Raw genomic sequence first — 20519 nt, 5'->3', positions numbered from 1 at the left:
CCCTGGCTCCTCGCGGGCTCGGGCAGCGGCTGCGGCGCGGTGATGGCGAGCAGCGGCGGCGGTAACACCGGCGCGGGTGGCACCTCGGGGCTAGGCCTGGGCCTGGGGCTGAGCCTCGGCATGGGTGAGGCCACCGGCGATGCGGAGGAGGAGGCGGCCGCAGCCGAGGCAGTGGGACGCCTGGCCACGTCCCTGTGGCTGCGGCTCCGCGGCTGGGAGACAGTGCTGGCGGCCGCACAGCGACTGCTGGTATGGGAGAAGCCGCTGCACAGCCTGGTCACGGCGGCCACACTCAACGGCCTCTTCTGGTAACGGCCGCGGAGGAGGGGGCGGGGCCGGGCTGCGCGGGAGAGCGGGGGCGGGAGGACCCGGTGCTCCCTCCCTCGGAGGGCTGTAAGCGTCTGGGGCGGTGATCCTGCACCGGGTTGCCCCATTTCTTAGTCTCTTAGTGATGGGCAAGGCTTAGAGGGCCACCTCCCCATCAGTGGGTCTTTCTGTGATGTTCGATGGATTTTGGGAGCCTCTCACCCACACTCGGCTGAGATGCCTGTCTCCCTAAGGTTGTTGTCTTCGTCGTCCCTCCGGCCCTTCTTCCTGCTCAGCATCTCACTTTTGACCTATTTTCTCCTGGATCTCTGGCATCCTCGCTTTCTCCCTGACGTTTCAGGTGAGTTTCTTCATTCCACATGCACGCTGTGCACCTGCCCTGTGCACCACTCTACTACTTGAGGGAAGGCACCGCAAGGCCATTTATCTCCTAAGGCATCCTGCATGCTCTTCCATCTTTTTTTTTTTTTTTTTTTTTAAGAAAATTGCCTGAAATGAAAATTGTTTCTCTCTCAAAAATAATGTTCTTGTGAGTCTAGTAGTCAAAACTCTAACATTTAAAGGTGGGTGTGATGGTGCAGCCTTTAATCCCAGCACTCAAGAGACGGAGGGAGGGGAGATCTCTGGGAGTTCTAGGCTAGTTTGGTCTATGTTGGGAATTCCAGGTCAGCCAGAGCTACATTGTGAGACAATGTTTCAAAACAAATAAAAGTGTGGGGTTTGTGGCTGAAGCACCTGAGTTCCATTCCCTACTCTGCCCTTTGGGGGGGGGGGGGGGCCTGGGTATGGCCTTGTAAAGAATTGCTCAAGCGATTGGGCGTGGTGGTATACGCCTTTAATCCCAGATTTGGGAGGCAGAGGCAGGCAGATCTCTAGGCCAGCCGGGTCTACAGAGTGAGTTCCAGGACAGCCAGAACTACACAGAGAAACCTTGTCAAAGGGAAGGAAGGCAGGCAGGCAAGACAGAATTGTAGAAACAGGAACATCCCAGAGGGAGATGGCTAAATAAATGTCTACAGAGAACATGGTAGGCATTGCTTTCCTATACACACTAATGTACATCTTGGAATAGCTATATATCTGGCTGTGTATGAATTACTCGGGACACGAATGAATAAATGTGGGGTCCTGTGTTTGATAAAGGAAAGTCTAAAGGAGGCAAAGATGGGCTTGGTGTCACAGGCCTGCCATCCCAGCTTCTTTAAGATGCTGAGGCAGGGGAGGGTACACGTTCAAAGCCTACCCTGGAGATGCAGCTCAGGTACTGCATTGCCTAATGTTGACCCCAGGCTCAACTCTCATTACTGCAAAACAAAACAAAACAAAACAAAAAAAGAAGAAGAAAAAGAAAGAAAGACAGACAGACAGACAGACAGGTACAGGAACAATATGTCACACAGCTTATTGTTGGTGTATGAAGGAAATGTTCTGGACCTCGTATAGCGGTTCATGCCTGGAAGCAAGAGACAAGAGGATTACTGAGAAATTGAGACTGAGAATGCTGCAGAGAGGCAGCTCTTTCTAACTTTGGATCTGTCTCTAAGTGCCTCTTGCACTCTTAATTTACCCCCACCCCCTTTTCTCCATAGCACCACCCCCTGAAGAACCGCACTCTGACAGGTGAGTATAGGCCACCTTTTAAAGAAGATGCCCAGATGTGGTCTGCTTGCTGTGCTTGGCTCAAAGAGGAGCAGGGCTGTGGCTTTTGCAGGCATGGGCCCCAGTATAGTGAAGGGACGTACAGCAAGCAAAAGTGTGCCTGGCTCTAGGCCTCTTTCTATGCAGATGCTGTGGAGGTAGAGGGTTGAATACCCTGGGAATTTACTTCCCATGACTAGGATGACTTCCTTTGGGGGAGGTGGGGTTTTCCATATCTCTAGAACGAAGATCTCATCAGCAATCTCAAAGTGATTTGAGTGTCTTAGCTGGTTTCTGAGGCTTCCAGGGGTCATATCATGTCTCCCCAGTGAGGGTGCGGGGTCAGGCGCCCAGCCGCACCTGCTGAGTGTGCCCGAGCTGTGCAGATACCTGGCTGAGAGCTGGCTCACCTTCCAGATTCACCTGCAAGAGCTGTTGCAGTACAAGAGGCAGAATCCAGCTCAGGTAAGCCTCATCCTGTAACGGTTGCAGGAGCCAGAGGGGCTGGGAGAGGAGTGAAATGCCCAGTGTCGATTGTAAATTTCCTCAACTGGTTCCCATTTTTCCACCAGATAAACAGTAGTTTCTTCCCCTGGTGACTGTGCACATGGTGTAAGCCTAGTGTTCCTCATAGATCCTGTGCTCTTCTCTGCAGTTCTGTGCTCGAGTCTGCTCTGGCTGCGCTGTGCTAGCTGTGCTGGGACACTATGTTCCAGGGATTATGATTTCCTACATTGTCTGTGAGTGGAGGGCATCCCTGCTATTTCCAAAGCCCTTTCTACTCTTCTTTCCCTGGGTTGACCCAAAGGAAAGACTGCATTTTCTTTATTAGTTACCTGTCTGGGGAGGAGAGTAGTAGACAGGGGGAAGAGGTTATCACTGCCTTGGGAAAGGATCTCATCTTTGTTCAGACCTACCTGTTCAGGGGAGAGTTTGGATGAAGGCTCCTGGGAAAGAGGCTTTCTGAGCTCTGAGTGGACTTTTCTCACCCCTAGTGCTGAGCATCCTGCTGTGGCCCCTGGTGGTTTATCATGAATTGATCCAGAGGATGTATACTCGCCTGGAGCCCTTGCTCATGCAACTGGACTACAGCATGAAAGCAGAAGCCGATGCCCTGCACCACAAGCATGACAAGAGAAGTAAGGGATTCTCTTAACCTGGGCGGGGGAAGGCAGGGAGGGCATGTCATGTGTGGCTCGTGGTGTGTCCTGGAATTGAAATCATTTCCAGTTCCTTAGCCATATTTGTCACCACCGTTATCTCTGCTCATTGTTGCCTGATTACCCTTCTCTAGAGCGGCAAGGGAAGAATGCACCCCCAGCAGGAGATGAGCCACTGGCGGAAACAGAGAGTGAAAGCGAGGCAGAGTTGGCTGGCTTCTCTCCAGTGGTGAGGTCCAGGGAAGATGGGGTGTCAAGTAGAAGGCTAAAGGGAAGTTGGGTATTGTGGTGCGCACATGTAATCCTATTTGAGAGGAGGAAGCACTGAAGGGCCAAGAATTCAAGACCAGATTGGTTTCCATTATGAGTTTGATTGAGATCAGCCTGGACTACATAAAACCCTCCTATCTCCAAAGAAAGAAACAGAAAAAGGCAGAGAGGGGCCACAGTGTATCTGCTTTACAGCTACCAGTTCTCAAGTAGTTGGGACCAGAGGCTTGAGGGTACAGTGTTATTATCCCAATATGTTGGATTCATCCTGGTTCTCCCGCAGGTGGATGTGAAGAAAACAGCCCTGGCTTTGGCTATTACAGACTCCGAGCTGTCAGATGAGGAAGCCTCTATCTTAGAAAGCGGTGGTTTCTCTGTATCTCGGGCCACCACCCCACAACTGACAGATGTTTCTGAGGGTATGAGGAGTCTTTCCCTCTTTCTCTTCCTGCTCTCTGATACTGAGTTGTTGCCAGCTGTGTTCTCGTACTTCCACAAATGCTTCCTGTACCATGGATTCTCTAATCCTACTCTAAGCTCCCGAGAACCTCAGCTCCATCCTCTTGCTTTGTAGTGTTTGGTTGGTTTTAGATCTGTTTACGTGTATGAATATTTAGCCTGCATAATGTGTGCACACCATACACATGCCTGATGCCTGCAAAAGTCAGAAGAGAGCATCTAATCCCCTGGAGCTGGAGTTACAGTTGGTTGTGAGTAACCATATGGGTGCTAGGAACTGAACCTGGGTCCTCTACAAGAGCAGCAAGTGCTCTTAATCACTAAGCCATCTCTTCAGCTCTGCTTTGCTTTCTGAGAAAGGATCTTAGTCTAGGCTTGCTTTGGACTATCTTTGTAGCAGAAGATGACCTGAACTCCTGGTCCCTCCTCCCCACACTTTCCAAATGCTGGGATTACAATAGGCATGTGCCACAGGGCCTGGCTTCCAAAGTTATCTTCAGGAACTTAGTGACTTTTGTGGCCATTTAGAGAAATCGGCTCATTCTTAACTCTTTATTCTCTGCACAGATTTGGACCAGCAGAGCCTGCCAAGTGAGCCAGAAGAGGCTCTGAGCCGGGAACTGGGAGACGGGGAAGACACAGAGCTGGCCCCTCCTGAAGACTTGCTAAGTGCCCCTCCAGCCCTCTCAAGGCAAGCCCTGGATACAGAAGAGGAGGGGTCTGCAGACAAGGAAACCTTGCTTCAGCTCTCATCCCCTCTTCACTTTGTGAATACGCACTTCAATGGGGCAGGGTCCCCCCAGGATGGAGTGAAATGCCCTCCTGGAGGACCAGTGGAGACCCTGAGCCCAGAGGCAGTGAGTGGTGACCCAATGGCTCCATCCAGCACCCTCTCACCCCAACTTTGCCTTGCTGAAAGTGATCCAGTTACCCTCCTCTCTCCCTCTGTGCTCCCATCCCTTCCCCAGGACTCACCTCAAACCCTGGCTGCTCCCGAGGAGGAAGAGGCACTCACCACTGAGGACTTTGAGTTGCTGGATCAGGGGGAGCTGGAACAACTGAATGCAGAGCTGGGCTTGGGGCCAGAGATGCCCCCAAAGCCCCCCGATGTTCTGCCTCCTCCTCCCCTGGGGCCAGACAGCCATTCTCTGGTACAGTCAGACCAAGAGGCTCATGCAGTGGCTGAGCCATGAACCATGGCAGAATGAGCTGCAGGCATCCTCGGGCTTCCTAACTAGGCATGTCACATTTTCTCCTCTCCCTACCACTCTGGGGAGAGGCACTATGTGGAAAAGCTGGCTGTCAGATGGAAGCCAGCCCACTCTGCCTGCCTGCCTGCTGTCCTGGGACCTGGTATAGTACCTGTGCCTAGGATTGATTTTATGTCTGTAAATAATTTTCCATTTGGGCTAGTGGATGTGATGAAGGCTAGGGACGTCCTTCCGTAGCCTGCAGTTGCTTCCCTGACTCATCCCTTCTCATTCTACTGTGTCCCAAGCCCTGGTGGTCTACCTTTTCTTTTTCTTCCTATCCTCAGGGACCTGTGCTGCTCCACCCTCATGTCCCACTTGGTTGTTTAGTTGAGGCACTTTATAATTTTCTCTACTGTCCCACACTCCCCTTGGCTTTATTTCCCTGCTGTGTCCTGTCCTTCGCAGTGTGATCCCCACTCTTTGCCAACTCCTCTTTCCCACAGGCACTGGCCAAGTTTGAGGGCAGGTATCTCTTCTGAGGAAACTGGGTGGTGTCAGGCCAGCAGTGCTGTGCTTGGGTCACTGTCGCCTTGAACCTACACTGTACCCTTGCCCAGTTCAACACTCATGATGCAGGACAGCAGGGTCCCATAGCACTTTGCCAGCACTGAGGATGGCATGTTCTCTCTCTTTTTGAGGTGAGGGACTTCCCTTCTGTATTAGAGAGGAAGAACAAAACCTACTCGTCTGGACCACAGTTGAGACTCCCTGCTAAGGGTCTAAAGTGGATAGTAAGATCTGTGTAGGTGTTAACTGGAAAAATAAACTGTTGATTGGCTAGAACTGCTGCCTATCTGCTTGCTTGTCTCACTGCGAGCCACCTCCCACACTGTACTTTGTCCCCTCCTCACCCAGCACTGCCTCTCTCGGTTATTTTCCTTGTAAAGGCCAGAGGCAGGGATTATCCTGACAACTCTACCTGCTGTTCAGTCCTCTTCCTTGACTGATACAAAGTTAGATTTAGCATGTGTAAATAAATTACCTGGAGGAAGAAATTGCCTTGTCTTCCTAGTCAAAGGATCATGGAGCCATGACAACCGGTTCCTACTATATGCCTTTAATCTTATTTCTATAAGACACATATCTATATGCTAACAACTCAGTCTTAATTGTCTTACTAGGCCCACTAAGCAGCAATGGTTATATAAACTGGTTAAATATTTATATAAACTGGTTAAAGGTCAAAGGACTAAAATAGTATCCAAGATTTTCTAAAGCATATGTTCTTGGTTATTTACTTGTTTTGTTTTTTTTTTTTTTTCACAGACAGGCTTTCTCTGTGTAGTTCTGACTAGCCTGGAGCTCAGATTTGCCTGCCTCTGCCACCAGAGCGCTGGGGTTAAAGGTGTGTACCACCGCCTAGCTATCTAAGTGATTTTTATATACTAGTATTTAACATGGGGGCTTTTCATCAAGTTTTAAAATGAATTGTCTTACTGCTGAACAGTAAATAGTAGCTCACATTTCTAATCCCAGCACTTGGGAGGCAGGCAGGGAGATTGAGAGCTTCAGGCTGGCCTGAGAGAGAAGATGTTATCTCAAAACGAAAGCCCACCACAATAAAAATAATTGCTCTCAGCTCCATTTTTTAAAAACAGCTTAACTTCCTCAGGGCCACACAGGCTCAATGAATGGAGCCATGATTCAAACCCAGTGAGTGACACCAGCAGACATTGTAAGCTCCTGTCCAGTGATGGGCACACACAGGAAGAAGCTTGGGACTGACAAAACCGATCCAGTATCTTAGTTTTGTGGAAAGTGGACTCTTGGCTGCCCTTCTACTTTGGTGAACAGCTCAGAACAGAGCAAATAGTTTACTTAGTGAGTTCATGTCCTCAACCTTTAGCTGTAGGTACAATGTAGCATGTTAAATTGTCTTTGGGGAGGACTTCTATACAGGTGTGTCCTATTGTATCCCAGAAGTGAGATACATTTCCTCTGTTCCAGAGAGAATCAGTGTTAAGTGAGGCCTGGTTCTGTGCTATTGAAGGAACATGAGATTTCTGTTTCTGAAGAGAATGCAAAAATAGGTCTAACAAAAAAACAGGCAGATCCAAAAGGAAGTAACCAATTAGAAAGAATTGTTGCCTTAAATCATTTCCTTATTAATCTCTAAAGTTTGGATTTAGAACTGAAACCCTGTAGCTGGATCAAAATATCGGAAGTAGGTCAGCAGTCTGTGTCACCTCTTCACATTTACCATTGTCAGATGGTTTCTGCGTGCTTCGTTGGTGATAATTTTCACTATCAGATGTCTTGACCAGTTTGTGCTCACCAGTGAAAAGCCTGAGAAAAAAACTTTTCGGGACTAAAAGAAAAATGAGCAGAAATGTGAAACTCATTATTAGGACACACACACATAATCCCAGCACCCGGGAGGGCAAGACTAAAGGACTGAGGATAGATTGAGGCCAGCCTGAGCTATATAAAAGACCCCATCCCTGAGAGAGAGAGAGAGTGGAGAGAGAGAGAGAGAGAGAGAGACAGAGAGACAGAGACAGAGAGAGAGAGAGAGAGAGACGAATGAGGAGTTTGTTGCCTGGTTTATGTTCAAGGAGGAGGCAGTACATTGTAGTTAACCTATGTATCCAAATAGCTAATCATGTAACTTGTCTGCCTTAATGAAAATGTAGTATTGAATAAGGTGATAGATACTTCTGTGCCACGCCCAGGTTAGCATGCTACCAAAGGATGGTGTTGTGTATTGTGTTTATTGGCAAGTTAACAGACTTCAAGGTACCCACCCAAGAGAAGACTACACAGGTTGGATATTGTAGGCAAAAATTCTTGAAGGAGCTGGGAATGTTTAGTACAAAAAAAAAAAAAAAAAATGAGTTGGATTATGTCAACAGCCTTCAAAGTTCTTTGTCAGAAAGACTTCAGAAGGCAGGAATATTTGAGTGGCCATGGATAGATAAAACGCTAGATAGAATTTAGTTTCCTGGCCAAGACACAGCAAAACAGAATGGTCTAGGGAGAATGGGGGAGCCACAGGTTGGTTTTGTTTTTTGACACAGTGTCTCATTATGTAGCCCAAGCTAGCCTCTAACTCCTGGAGCCCCAGCCTCTGGAGGACTGGTATTACAGATGTACAACACAAAACAGCAAAAGAACAGACAGGATTGGTGACTTTAACAGGATGGGATGGGGCCGAACAAGAGCTCTCCCTCTGAACAGCGTCATCTCCCAAATGATTAAAGTTACAGTAGTTCTAAGAGTAATATTATCATGGAGGGAACATTGTCCCTTTGCTTTCCCTGACCAACTAAAGCAGTGGTTCTTAACCTGTGGAATGCTGCCACCCTTTAATATAGTTCCTCAGGTTGTGCTCCAAACCATAAAATATTTCTCATTGTCACTTCATAAGTAATTTTGCTAGTTATGAATTGTAAATATTTTGCAGATAGAAGTTTGCCAAATGAGTTATGACCCACAGCTTGAGAACCACTGCACTAAAGTCAGCTTTCTTCTCTTTAAATATGAGCATATCATTATGTGCATCACTGGCCCACCCACCATTGTGCTCTGCTTACTCATCCTGGGCAGTTCACGTGTTCCCCTATTTGGTTCTTAGTCATATACTGATAATGGTCTAAATCTTAGTTCAATTCCTTTTCCAAAACCACCTCACTTCCACCTAGGCACCTTCACTAGAATACATATATGTGTGTGTGTGTGTGTGTGTGTGTGTGTGTGTGTGTGTGTATTCTGAAATTCAGTTTATATATTTTCCTTTATTTTGCTGCTGAAACTGAGCCCACAAACACAAATAAGTATCATCACCACACTACTCGTAGCCCCTTTTACTCTGAGTGCTGGTTATATGGGAGTGTTGCATTTATGAGCGCATGTTAGGCTATCTAATTTTGTATTTGTGTCACACTTACTGTGGTCTGAATGTTGATGTTTCCCTGCTTCAAGTCCATTTTTGCTGATAATTTGATAATAATGAACATCTTCATCTGGATAATTTATAGACAGAATCTTAATTCTCACCATTTTGGAGGCTGGGGAGTCTTCAGACCAAGGATCCAACAGATTCATTGTCTGGTGAAGGCTAATCTCCCAAGATAGGATTAACTGCTGTGTCTTCCAGAAAACTCTGGCTGTGTCCTCACATGGCAGGATGAAAGGGCTAGATAGCAATTTTGCACTCGTTTTATAAAATCATGAATCCTATTCATAGGAGTTTCATCTTCATGAATTACTTCCTGAAGACCTCATGTTTCACACTATCATATTACCAATTAGATTATTTATTTTCTTGTAGATTTATTGTGTTAGGCCTTGGTTATTTTATTGACCAATACAGACAAGTTAGACCTCATATATCATTGGTATTAGAAGTCCTGGAGTAGAAACTGTAGAACAGTGATTGATGAGTAGTCATTGGTGCTCAAAATGTTTAAAGGATATTGATTAAGTTTCAGTAGATGCAATTAGGCACAATTATGTTCAGTCATAGCATCCCTCAAATTTCCTATGTTGAATTTAATCCCCAGCCAATTGTGAAGAGTACACACCTGTGATCCCAGCACTTGGGACACACAGAAGAGGACCACCACAAATTTGGAAACAACCTGGCCAACATTGTGAGTTCTAGGTCAGCTAGGGCTGTGATTCCCAGTGTGATTGTAACAGGTTATGAAGGGTAAATACTTTTTTGGTGCTGGGGTTGAAATGTTGTTACTTCTATTCCAGGCTGGCTTCAAACTTATATGCAATCAAGGATGACTTTGAGTCTCCTGGTTTTCTTGTTTCTACCTCCCAAGTGCTGGAATTATGGGTATGTGCCACTTTAGAAAAGAATTTTGTTTTTGTTTTTGCTTTTCGAGACAGGGTTTCTCTGTGTAGTCCTGGCTGTCTAGAACTCACTCTGTAGACCAGGCTGGCCTTGAACTCAGAAATCCACCTGTCTCTGCCTCCCAAGCGCTGAGATTAAAGGCGTGCGCCACCACCGCCCGGCTTTTTTTTTTTTTTTTTTTTTTTTTTTTTGAGAAAAGAATTTTTTGAGACAGGGTCTCACTGTGTAGCTTTGGCTGGCTTAGAACTTTCCATGTAGACCAAGTTTGCAAACATGCAGAGATCTGCCTGTCTCTGCCTCCCAAGTGCTAGGATTAAAAGTAAGTGTGACCATTCCGGGCTTCCAGCTACTTATAAAGCTACTTATACACAATGTTTCTCATTTTTATAAAGTATAAGTAGTTGTGTTGTAGTAAAAAATTAATTAATGTGCCCAAGTCTGACAACATAAATTCAATCCCTGGAACCCATATTTAAAAAGGAAGATTTGGTGGGGGCATATCTCTAATCCCAGAATCCTTACAGTGAGAGAAGGGACAAGGACATGAGAATCACACAGAAGCCTGCAGGCAGGCTACCCTGGAGTAAGGATCACAGCAGAAACAAGAGAAAGTCTTATCTCAAAAACTGAAAGACAGAACCAACTGCAAAACTTGTCCTCTAACCTCCATGGCATGAGGCCATGGCATGTATGTACTGGCACTCTCATACACACACAATAATAATGAGGGTAATAAAACATTACAAAGTAAATGATGAACATTTTGCTTTAAGAATGAGTTATTGAGGCTGGAAATGTGGGTAGTGTTTGCCTAGCTTGCACAAAGCTGTCGGATGGGTCTGCAAGCTTATAATCCTAGTACTCGCAAGGCAGAAGTGGGAGAGTCAAAAGTTTCAAGTCCGGCTAGAGAGGTGATTTCAGGGTTAAGCTCACTGCTGCTCTTCCAGAGAAGGCAGGTTTGATTCTCAGCACCCATGTGGCAGTTCAAAACTATCTGTGACTCCAATTCTAGAAAATCTAATGCCCAGTCACAGACATACATACAAGCAAGATATCCATATGCATAAAATCAAACTTTAAAAAAAAGGTAAAGCCATCCTTGGCTATATAGGAAGTTTGGGGCCAGCTTGGGATATAGTATGCCCTGGGTATAAAGAAATAAACAGGCTAAACTAAGTTGGTAGGATGGGTTGCTTGAGAGAACACTTGCTTAGCATATTCAAGACTTGATTCTGAACATCACGTCAGGGAAATACGTTTCTCGCTGTAAAGATAAGACGTGTGGAGATGCTAGAAAGGCCCACTGTGCTCTCGCTTGTCTGTCCATCTGCAGCACCTGCCACCCACTGGCATGTGTGTCCTGGCAGAACAGTTCTAGTTTGGGTTTTTGTTGTTGTTGTTGGTGGTGGTGGTGCTGTTTGTTTTTTTGTTTGTTTGTTTGGTTGGTTGGTTGGTTTGATTTAGTTTGGTTTGGTTTGGTTTGGTTTGGTTTGGTTTGGTTTGGTTTGGTTTTGGGTAGGGTTTCTCAGTGTAGCCTTAGCTGTCCTGGAACTAGCCCTGTAGACCAGGCTGGCCTCAAACTCACAGAGATTCACCTGCCTCTGATCTGATCAATATGGGTGCTGGGAACCAAACAGGGTCCTCTGGAAGAAGAGCACTAAGTGCTTTTAACTGCCAAGCCATCTCTTCAGGCCCCAGGGTCAATGTTTGTTGGAAACCCCCAGTGGCAATATCCATTAATCTTTAAGTCTGTTTAGGCCCATGGGGGAAAAAAAACTTGTAGTATCCAGTCTGGTGCATTGGCCTGGGTCCTGGAGAAAAGACAGACTGTGGTGTCTCCTTCTGTCTACATTCACTCAGCAGAAGGTCCCTCTACTTTACCCTAGAGAATAGTCCTCCTGCCTTTTCTCGGGGTATGAGAGTGCAAGCACATGACAGTCCAGATTAGGAGTCTAAGGACCTGTTCCTTCAACAAGACTTTGCTATGAGTTATATATGGTTTATCCATTTTGAAATTTATATTGAGAGTTGATCCCCATTAAAGAGTATTGGTTTGGTGGTAAAGTGTTTGTTTAGCTATCACACTATAAGAAAAATAAATCTAACCCCCTTATGAGATACTAATAGTGGTCAAGTGGGACATTGAAGAGACCACTGGTGCTGTAATGAATTATCTCAAGATTGGTTCTGTTACAAAATCCTGTGTGACTAAGCCTCTCCTGCATTTCTGACTCTTGCAGTCTTGGAGCTTTATCAGCAAGGAGGTCTTAGCAGATGTGGGTACCTTGCCTTGCAATAAAATTGTGAACCAAAACAATGTACCACATGCCTGTAATCTCAGCACTCAGAATGCTGAAGCAGGAGGATTACAAGGTTTAGATCATCTTGGGATATATAGTAAGATCCTGTTTCAACAAACAACTCCATGTTTTTGGTTGTTAAGGACATTATAGAGTAGATTTACAGGAGGAGATATTGTACAAGATACAGAACAGATGCTGAGTTTGGTGGCACATGCCTTTAATCCTAGCGTTCAGGAGGCAGAATCACATGAATCTCTTTGTTAGAGGCCAGCCTAGTCTCAGCACTCAGGAGGCAGAGGCAATCCAACCTCTGAGCTCTAGGTCAGCCTGATCTACAGAGCAAGTTCCAGGGCAGCCAGAGCTAAACAGAGAAACCCTGTCTTGAAAATCAAAATATAAAAATCTGGGTTCAGATTTTATCTCTTTAATCAAGTAACGTAATCCCTCTCGGTCTCAGCTTGAGTAGAATCAGGACCAAGACCGTCTTGCTGTAATTCTTGCTTTGACCTTTTCTGCTTTAAGCCTACTGAAGCTGACATTAGAGATACCTGGTCATGACTGTACTTGCTAACTTTTAGTAGTGCCAGTGTCTGCTATTCCACAGGCTATGGCTGATTAGTGTGGCTAACACTGCTGCTGGACAAAGTCGTTTAGCAGGTTCAGGTATGCTTTGTTGATCTATAAAAGACACAGACTTAGCACTGCTCAATTGATAACTGATATCTCCTGAAATAGCCATGCAGGTTGCAAATTATTATTAGATTTCCTTCAGCATTCTCCTTTATTTGAGAACCAAGGAAAGTACATCTGAGCTATGTATTAGGAGAGCTGAGACTGGTTTGTCTGGCCTTCTCTCTGAAACTAAGGAACAGCGTTAGCTAAACAGACAGTGATAATGAAGGACAATTGCTGTGTGGATGGTAACAGGTCAGTAGGGAAAACAGTATCTAAGAAGATGTTGGGAATGCCAGCCTATCTTACTGAGGTAAATTTATTGTGGCAATTAAAATATCTGTCAGGTGGTGGCTCATGCCTTTAATCCAGTACTTGGGAGGTGGAGGCAGGCAGATCTTTGAGTTTGAGGCCAGCCTGGTCTACAGAGTGAGTTTCAGGACAGCCAGGACTACACAGAGAAACCCTGCCTCAAAAACCAACAAAAATTTATGATATTCTAGGCAGGGGGCTAACGCGTACCTTGGTGACAAAGTGCTTGCTCAGCATGTGTAAGGCTTCCTTCCATTCCAACATTATAAATGTCAAACAAAAGCCATCAAACAATTCAGATTCATGCTCAAGAGAGAACCCCCAAAATCAATCAGTCTCCCTCTCTCTCTTTTGCTCTCTAGCTCACTCTCTCTCAATCTCCCTCTCCCCTCCCCCCTCTCTCCCTCCTTTTCCTCCCCTCTGAGTTCTCAAACCCTTTAGTCATTCACAGAGTGGGACTGAGGAATGATACTGCTCATCTTTGTTTCATCTGTCCCCCACAAAATTTCCTCTAACTGGAAGCCTACAGTTCTAAAACCACTATTGAGCATAGTATGGAAAACAAAAACTGTAGCTCCTGAGACCATCTGATTATAGTTTCACTTGGAAATAATAAGTTCACTTGTTAAATTAAGTGGCTAGGGCCAGGCAGTGGTGGCACATGCCTTTAATTCCAGCATTCAGAAAGTATAGGCAGTTGTATCTCTTGAGTTGGCCAGCCTAGTCTACAGAGTGAATTCCAGGACAGCCAGGGCAACATGGAGGATCCCTATCTTGAATAAAGAAAGCAAATAAACAAAATTAAGTGGTTAGGGATACGTCTCAGTGGTAAAGGGTATGCTGAGCATGCCTAAGGTCTAGGTTCAATCCTAAATAACTGAATAAACAAATCATTTACAAACAAAGAAAACTAATTTAATGAAAGAATATGCATACATGCTACGAATATACTGGTATTGGTGAGGCTCAAACCCAAGACCTGACTTATGCTTGACAAGTAGTCTATTACTGACTGATATTCTTGGTCCTGGTCAATGGACTATTAATACAGTGTATTATATGGGGAACCTTCCCAGGTGTTGAGTGTTCACTTCCAGAGCTTAGCAACTGTTCTACAGCTCCCATCAAAACCACCAGGATGTAGACAGTAAGCCAGTAAAGAGTTCTGACTTGGCAAATGCTCGTTTTTATTAAGATAAGCTACCGAGACAGCTGTTATCTAAAAGAGAGCTTGGGCTTGCAAAATACAGTCTCACTAACAAGGACATTTATTCAGTTCTGTACCAAGAGTGCAGGGTTAGTCACCTTTACCAGTGACCTTCAACTTTCCCTGCCTATCTTTTCTACCATCTTCAGGGAATTGGCTTGTTCACTCAATGTTTTGTTTGTTGGTTTGCTTAAAAGGCTGAGTGATGGATACCACAAGTAACTTCAAAACAGAAATCATTTTTCATTTGAATGCATAGTAAGAGCTGGGAACGGTAGCCCAAGCCTATTATCCCAGCACTTGAGGCAGAAGGTTTGTCACAAGTCTAAGGATAGTCTGGGCTTCATAGCACAGCTATTCCAAACGAAGCAAGCAAACCAAAGTGAGCCGAGCATGGTGGTGGTCTCCTTGAACTCCACCACTTCAGAGACAGAGAGTAGCTCTCTGGGAGTTCAAGACCAAGTCTTGAACAGGCTTACATGAAGTTCCAGGCTTGCCAGGGCTTTGGTGAGATAGTCACAGGCAAAACTAACCAACCAGGTTAAAGCCTCTAATTCACCCTCTCTCCTCTCTACTGCCTAAAACTGGGCATGTGTGGTGTCTCATGCCTATAATCCCAGCACTGGGGAGGTGCAGGCAGCTCAGGAGTGCAAGGTCATTAAAGGCCACACATAGAGAGTTTTAAGGCAGCTAGGCTACAATAAGACCCTATCTCCAAAAACAAACAAACAAACAAACAAACAAACAAAAAACCACATCTACATTTTAACATTTGAATCACTAATAAGGAATACAAAAATTCTCAACTTTTTCTGGAAATAAGTCTTGAAGTTACTAGGTTATAAAGTCAATTGATTAATATTCAAAACAAATGGAAGCCCCAGAATGCATTTGGAGTTAATGCCTCTTCAGGGCTACACAGGAGTGGCCTTATCAATTCGTGCAGAGTAAACCACTTTTATCAGTAGAGGGTTGTCAGTCACCCACACACTTTAACAACATTTACACTTTCTAAGGGGGACAGGTAAAAAGAAAGTGGTTTACTAGAAAGGTTACTAGTGGCATCTTTTAAAAAGAAAGTAGTTAACATGTTTGTCTTTTTTAAAGTTTATTTTCTTTTCACACATGCAGTGCTCAAGGGCAATGAGGGTAGTTTAATTAATTGGCTTACAGAAATTACCCCCCCCCCATTTTAGATTGCAAACTATTAATGGAATGGTGGGTATTTTAGGGTTCCTACTGTTGTGATGAAACACCATGACCAAAAGCTTGTGGAGGAAAGTGTTTGTTTCACTCACAGTTCTATCTCATCAAAAGTGGTGAGGGCAAGAACCACTCAAGTGGGGTAGGAACCTGGAGGCAAGAGCGGATGCAGAGGCCATAGTGGGATGCTGCTGACTGGTTTGCTCAGCATGCTCAGCCTGCTTTCTTACAGGATTGAAGACCACCAGCCCAAGGATGGTGTTGTTTACTGTGGACTGCCCTATCAATCCATATTTTAGGGAGGCATTTTCTCAATTGAAGTCTTCCTGTCATATGACTCTAGCTTGTGTCAAGTTGACATAAAATTACCATCACAGTAGGATGAAAACATCCATATTATACTGCAGCCAGAGTCTTTTAAAAAGCAAATAGAATGGAATAAAATATCAAATGTGCCAGGCAGTGGTGGCACATTGCCTTTAATCCCAGCACTTGGGAAGCAGAGGCAGATGGATTTCTGAGTTCGAGGCCAGCCTGATCTACAGAGTGAGTTCCAGGACAGCCAGAGGTACACAGTTCCAGAGGTACACAGAGAAACCCTGTCTCGAAAAACCAATATATATATACACACACACACACACACACACACACACACACACACATATATATCAAATGTAAAAAAGAGCAATGAAGCAAATAAACATATCAAAACATAAGGGTAAGTTTTAACTTTTTGCCTCAGTGTGCCTGTCTGTCTGAGAACACGTGCATATGCATTATTGGATATTAAATACAGATTTTAAAAATGTTTTAAAAGTTAAAAGGAACTCTAGAGACCTGCCTTTCTTTTCTTTTTCTTTCTTTCTTTCTTTCTTTCTTTCTTTCTTTCTTTCTTTCTTTTTTTTTGGAGATAGGTCTCACTATGTAGTCCTGCTGGCTTTGTAAGGCCCCCACGAAGGGAGGACCTCATCCAAGTCTCAGGAATTCAAGGCCACCCAATAACTCACAAGACACCGAACTTGATGCAATCAGCAAGAGGTATATTTCAATCAACATGTTGAGGTCAAGACTCATAGCCCACACAGGGGCAATGGGGGTCTGACCCTGGGGCTTTGGAGACAGAGAGAATTTAAAGCCAAAAACCACAACCCAGGTGGAGTAAAGGAGGGTTATTGGAGAGTACCTGTGGAAAGTCCCAGCCCATTATTCAGTTTGTGACAGGGTCCAAGGAACAGTCATGGGGAACATTTTGTATAGGCTATTCTCTAAGAGCCTATTCGTAATCAATTATCTATCTTGTGGTCAGCCAAGTTCCTGATACACAGAGCTCATGACCAAGGTGACCTGCACTCTTGGTTCTGCTCTGCCTGTTAGGAGTTTTTGAAAATTTTTAACCCTTTCATTTCCCCATTTCTTCTGATGTAAGAGTTTTAATCATAAAACTAAATTTTAGCATCTTCATAATGTAAATTTTTTGACCCTGTAAACCGTGATATTGTTGGCATAACATCAAAATCTGAACAGCATTTATTTTTTTAACAAAGGTAACTAATCTATTTAGAGATGTCTTCGACTTTCACTGCTGTGGGGTTGGTCAGGAGCACCAGGTATGGTCTTTTCTAGTGAGGCTCAAGGTTCTTGACCCGGTGGTGGCAGATGAGAACAGCATCTTCAATCTGGAACTGATGAGGCACACTCAGGTCTCCAGTCTCATAAGCTTCTTTTAACTGCTCTCAGACCTCACATTGGACCACCTTAAGTGTTTTCATGTGGACAAACAGGGATATTCTATCTATCTCAGTAAGTGGTGGAGACCCCCCCCACACACACACATAAAATCTTATAAGGTGTTAGCTTAAATCATAATCCGGAACAGGTCAAAAGGAAGGAGAGCTGTCCAGTCATCTCCCACCAGTCTCCAAGGCTAATTTAGTTAAGGTCTCTTTAATAGTTCTATTTATCTTTTTTTTACCTGTCCTGGGCTCTGGGGTCTGTAAGCACAATGTAATTTCTAATTAATCTCTAGCTAGGTGGCCAGTCCCTGACTTACCTGGGCAACAAAGGCAGGTCTCTTGTCAGACCCAATTATCTTGGGTATTTCAAACCTGGGGAAGTTCTCTTCTAAGATCTTCTTAGCCACCACGTTGGCAGTCCCAGTCTTTGTAGGAAAGGCTTTTACCCAGCCTGAAAAAGTATCTATAAAGACTAACAAGTATTTGTTACCATATTTAGCAGGTTTGACTTCCATGAAGTCCACTTCTCAGTAGGCCCCAGGTCTGCCTCTTTGAAGTCTTCTTCCTGGGTGACATCTGGGTGACATACCCAGCATTAGTCAGGGCACAGGCCTCACAGTTTTCTCAAATAAGTTCAACACATAAAATTACCAAGTTCTTTAGGTGTTTAACTCCTAGGTGAGCTAAACAATGTAAATTTGTCACATAACTTCATCCTTCTCTCTGTGAAAGGACTATTTTTAACATGGACATCAAGATATTTTCTAGGACTTTCAACAGTCAGGATCATAGATCTTTGAGCAGCCTTTTTAGCAGTCAAATCTGCCATCTGATTTCTTTTAGCAACAGCATCTTGAGTTTTCTGATGTCCAGGACAATGAATTATGGCCACTTTTTTAGGCAAATGGATGGCCTCGAGGAGGCTCAGTAGTTTTTTTGTTCTTAATGTCTTTTCTTGCAGAAGTCAGCAGTCCTTCTGTCTGTAAATTGTCCCGTGAATATGGGCAGGAGCAAAAGCATACCTGCTATCAGTGTTCTTTCTGGCAGGCTGCTGGCCTATCTACCACTGCTGCTCCTGCCATCCACTTACCTTCAATCACAAAGCTGCTCCCTTCTGTGTATACAGTGAGGGACAGGGGAGGAATCATCCGTCTCAGGCAGTAAGGTGAAAGGGTTCAGGATGGCCGGGGAGACAAAGATCACCCTTTCATGTGGGCATTAGTCATCTATCGGTCAGGGGGCTGCCAGATAATGTTCTCAAGGGAGTAGGGTGCCACAACAGTTGTCTGCTGTCCCAGAGTCAATTTAAGCTAGGCCACAGCAGCGATGGCTTTCAGACAAGTCTTAGTTCTTTGTAGTCAAATGTAGTGCCTGGCTTTTTTTACTGGTAGCAGGAGGGTGTTCCATGGTGACTGGCAAGGAACCAGAATGTCCTGTTGTAACAGTCTGTGAATGTGAGGTCTAATTCTTTCTCTGGCTTCACAACTCATTGGGTACTGCTGCACTCCAATAGAGGAGGCACTGGTTTTAGTCCAAGTTTTTGGAAATTCTGTTAACCATTTACTAATGTCGGGGCTTCTTGCTGTTCTTGGAGCTCATGAAGCCGGTACTCATCTTCTAGCTTTAAGGCCAACATCATAGAGGTGGGGGGTTCTCTCAAGACAGCCCTGGTCCTGTCTGAGTAAACTTTAACTTTGTCTCTCCCCAACAAAGGCATAGGGCACTCAGGAATAACCGGAATGAGACATTTGTCCTTTCCCCAGATCAACAGTTCATGAAGTAGTCCAAGAATATTGTTTTTGTCCAGTTGCCCCTATAACTATAGTCTTTTTGTTTTTTTTTTTTAATTTTCAATGACTGTTTCAGAACTGAATATTTTGTTCTAGTATCCACCAGAAAGTCCACAGGGGTCCCCTCCACTCTCAGGGTCCCCTCTAGTCATCTTCTTTGAGAGCCAGGACCTTAGGGGTCCTTCCTTTCTTCTTTGGGCAGTCTCGAGCCCAGTGACTTTTTATCTCTCTGTTTCCATTTGGTCTTGGTCTTCTGTTTCCCAGGTTCCTTGTCTGTCTAGGCCCTGTCCTTTCTCTCTCTCTAACTTCTACAACTACGGCCAGTATTCTGGTTTTCAGTCTCTCTTTTGTGACACACTTTTTCTGTCTCACTAACTAAATCCTGCAGGGCATAATCTTGTAATCCCTTTATACACTGTAACTTCTTACCTGTCACCAGAGCCCGGCGGGGCAAACTGTCAGCTGCTCCCTATCTGTAGCTGTGTCCCAGTCTGGTTGGTTAAGGGGGGCTTCTAACAGAATCCTTTCTCATTCTTCTGTGGTAAAGAGAACCTGTAAAAGTTGTTGGCAATTATCCCAGGTAGGCTGGTGGAAAAACATTAAAGACTTCCAGTCCAGTCAGACTGGCAGGGTTATCTGAAAAAAAGAGTGATTAATCTTCCAGTTTGGTCTGTGTCTCATTCCAAGGAGGGCCAAGGCTCAGGAGCCTGGCTTCTTCCTTCTCACCCATGATGGTGGATCTTGGACCAGGTCCTGCCACACAGTAATGTATGGCTGTTGATTGGGATGTGACCCCGGTCCTTCCTGAAAAATAATAGCTTTAACTTCAAAAATAATAGTCAAGTCAAAAGTTTCTTCTGGCGGCCAGTCAACATCAAAAGTTGGCCACTCTGAGGCACAAAAAGTCTGTCACAGTCTTTTCTTGATCTCAATTGATAAGTTATGTGCTCTGGTTTTAACTTCAGTTCAATGGTCTAGGGTTAAACTTTAGTCACAGTCTGTCCCATCATCACAAATAACATAAAACCCAGACAAAACATATACACAGAAAGACTAGCAAAGACCTGTCTCAATCTCAAGTGCCAGCCAGGAGAGATTCCACTTTCTCCTCAGCACCCTGTGCCAGCCGGGAGGGATTCCACATCCTCCCTACCAGGAGGACCACCGTGTCCTCCCTGGCACCCAGATGGGAATCTCCCAGGCATCCCTGAGAATTCCTGCCCTTTTGGGACGTCTCCCAGGGCTACAGCAGGTGATTTCCCTAGCACATCTGCCAATCACTCCATTCGTCTCCTCCCAAGACAGAAACAGCTGTAAACAGCTGCAAAGAACCAAAAGTACTTTCACGAAACCAACTTACTGAGACAATACAGACAAGAGAATGGGCC

At 45.0% G+C, this 20519-nt stretch overlaps 1 protein-coding gene and 1 long non-coding RNA gene across 3 annotated transcripts; one reads left to right on the top strand and one right to left on the bottom strand.

Moving 5' to 3' along the window:
* The first annotated feature begins 32 nt into the window (after window positions 1-32).
* On the top strand, window positions 33-5890 carry Retreg2 (reticulophagy regulator family member 2). 2 transcript variants are annotated; one of them, XM_076931643.1, is made up of 10 exons: window positions 33-308; window positions 561-667; window positions 1917-1947; window positions 2295-2430; window positions 2621-2705; window positions 2961-3104; window positions 3260-3354; window positions 3679-3814; window positions 4422-4711; window positions 4823-5890. In XM_076931643.1, exons 1-10 carry the CDS (start codon window positions 43-45, stop codon window positions 5045-5047), a joined length of 1515 nt encoding a protein of 504 aa, XP_076787758.1. In that variant the 5' UTR covers window positions 33-42; the 3' UTR covers window positions 5048-5890. The 2 variants fall into 2 exon arrangements, with proteins under 2 accessions (XP_076787758.1, XP_034353188.1); XM_034497297.2 differs by having other exon boundaries at window positions 4422-5890.
* A 10743-nt stretch (window positions 5891-16633) lies between these two features.
* Window positions 16634-19133, bottom strand: LOC143441790 (uncharacterized). The gene is made up of 3 exons (XR_013109475.1): window positions 18432-19133; window positions 17832-17917; window positions 16634-17290 (listed from the first exon to the last, which is right to left on the bottom strand). It is a non-coding gene; the product is annotated as an uncharacterized LOC143441790 (long non-coding RNA).
* Between the last annotated feature and the right edge of the window lie 1386 nt (window positions 19134-20519).

The sequence above is a fragment of the Arvicanthis niloticus genome, chromosome 3 (genome assembly GCF_011762505.2).
Source record: "Arvicanthis niloticus isolate mArvNil1 chromosome 3, mArvNil1.pat.X, whole genome shotgun sequence".
NCBI lineage: Eukaryota > Metazoa > Chordata > Mammalia > Rodentia > Muridae > Arvicanthis > Arvicanthis niloticus.
This window is presented reverse-complemented; position numbering and strand designations above follow the sequence as displayed.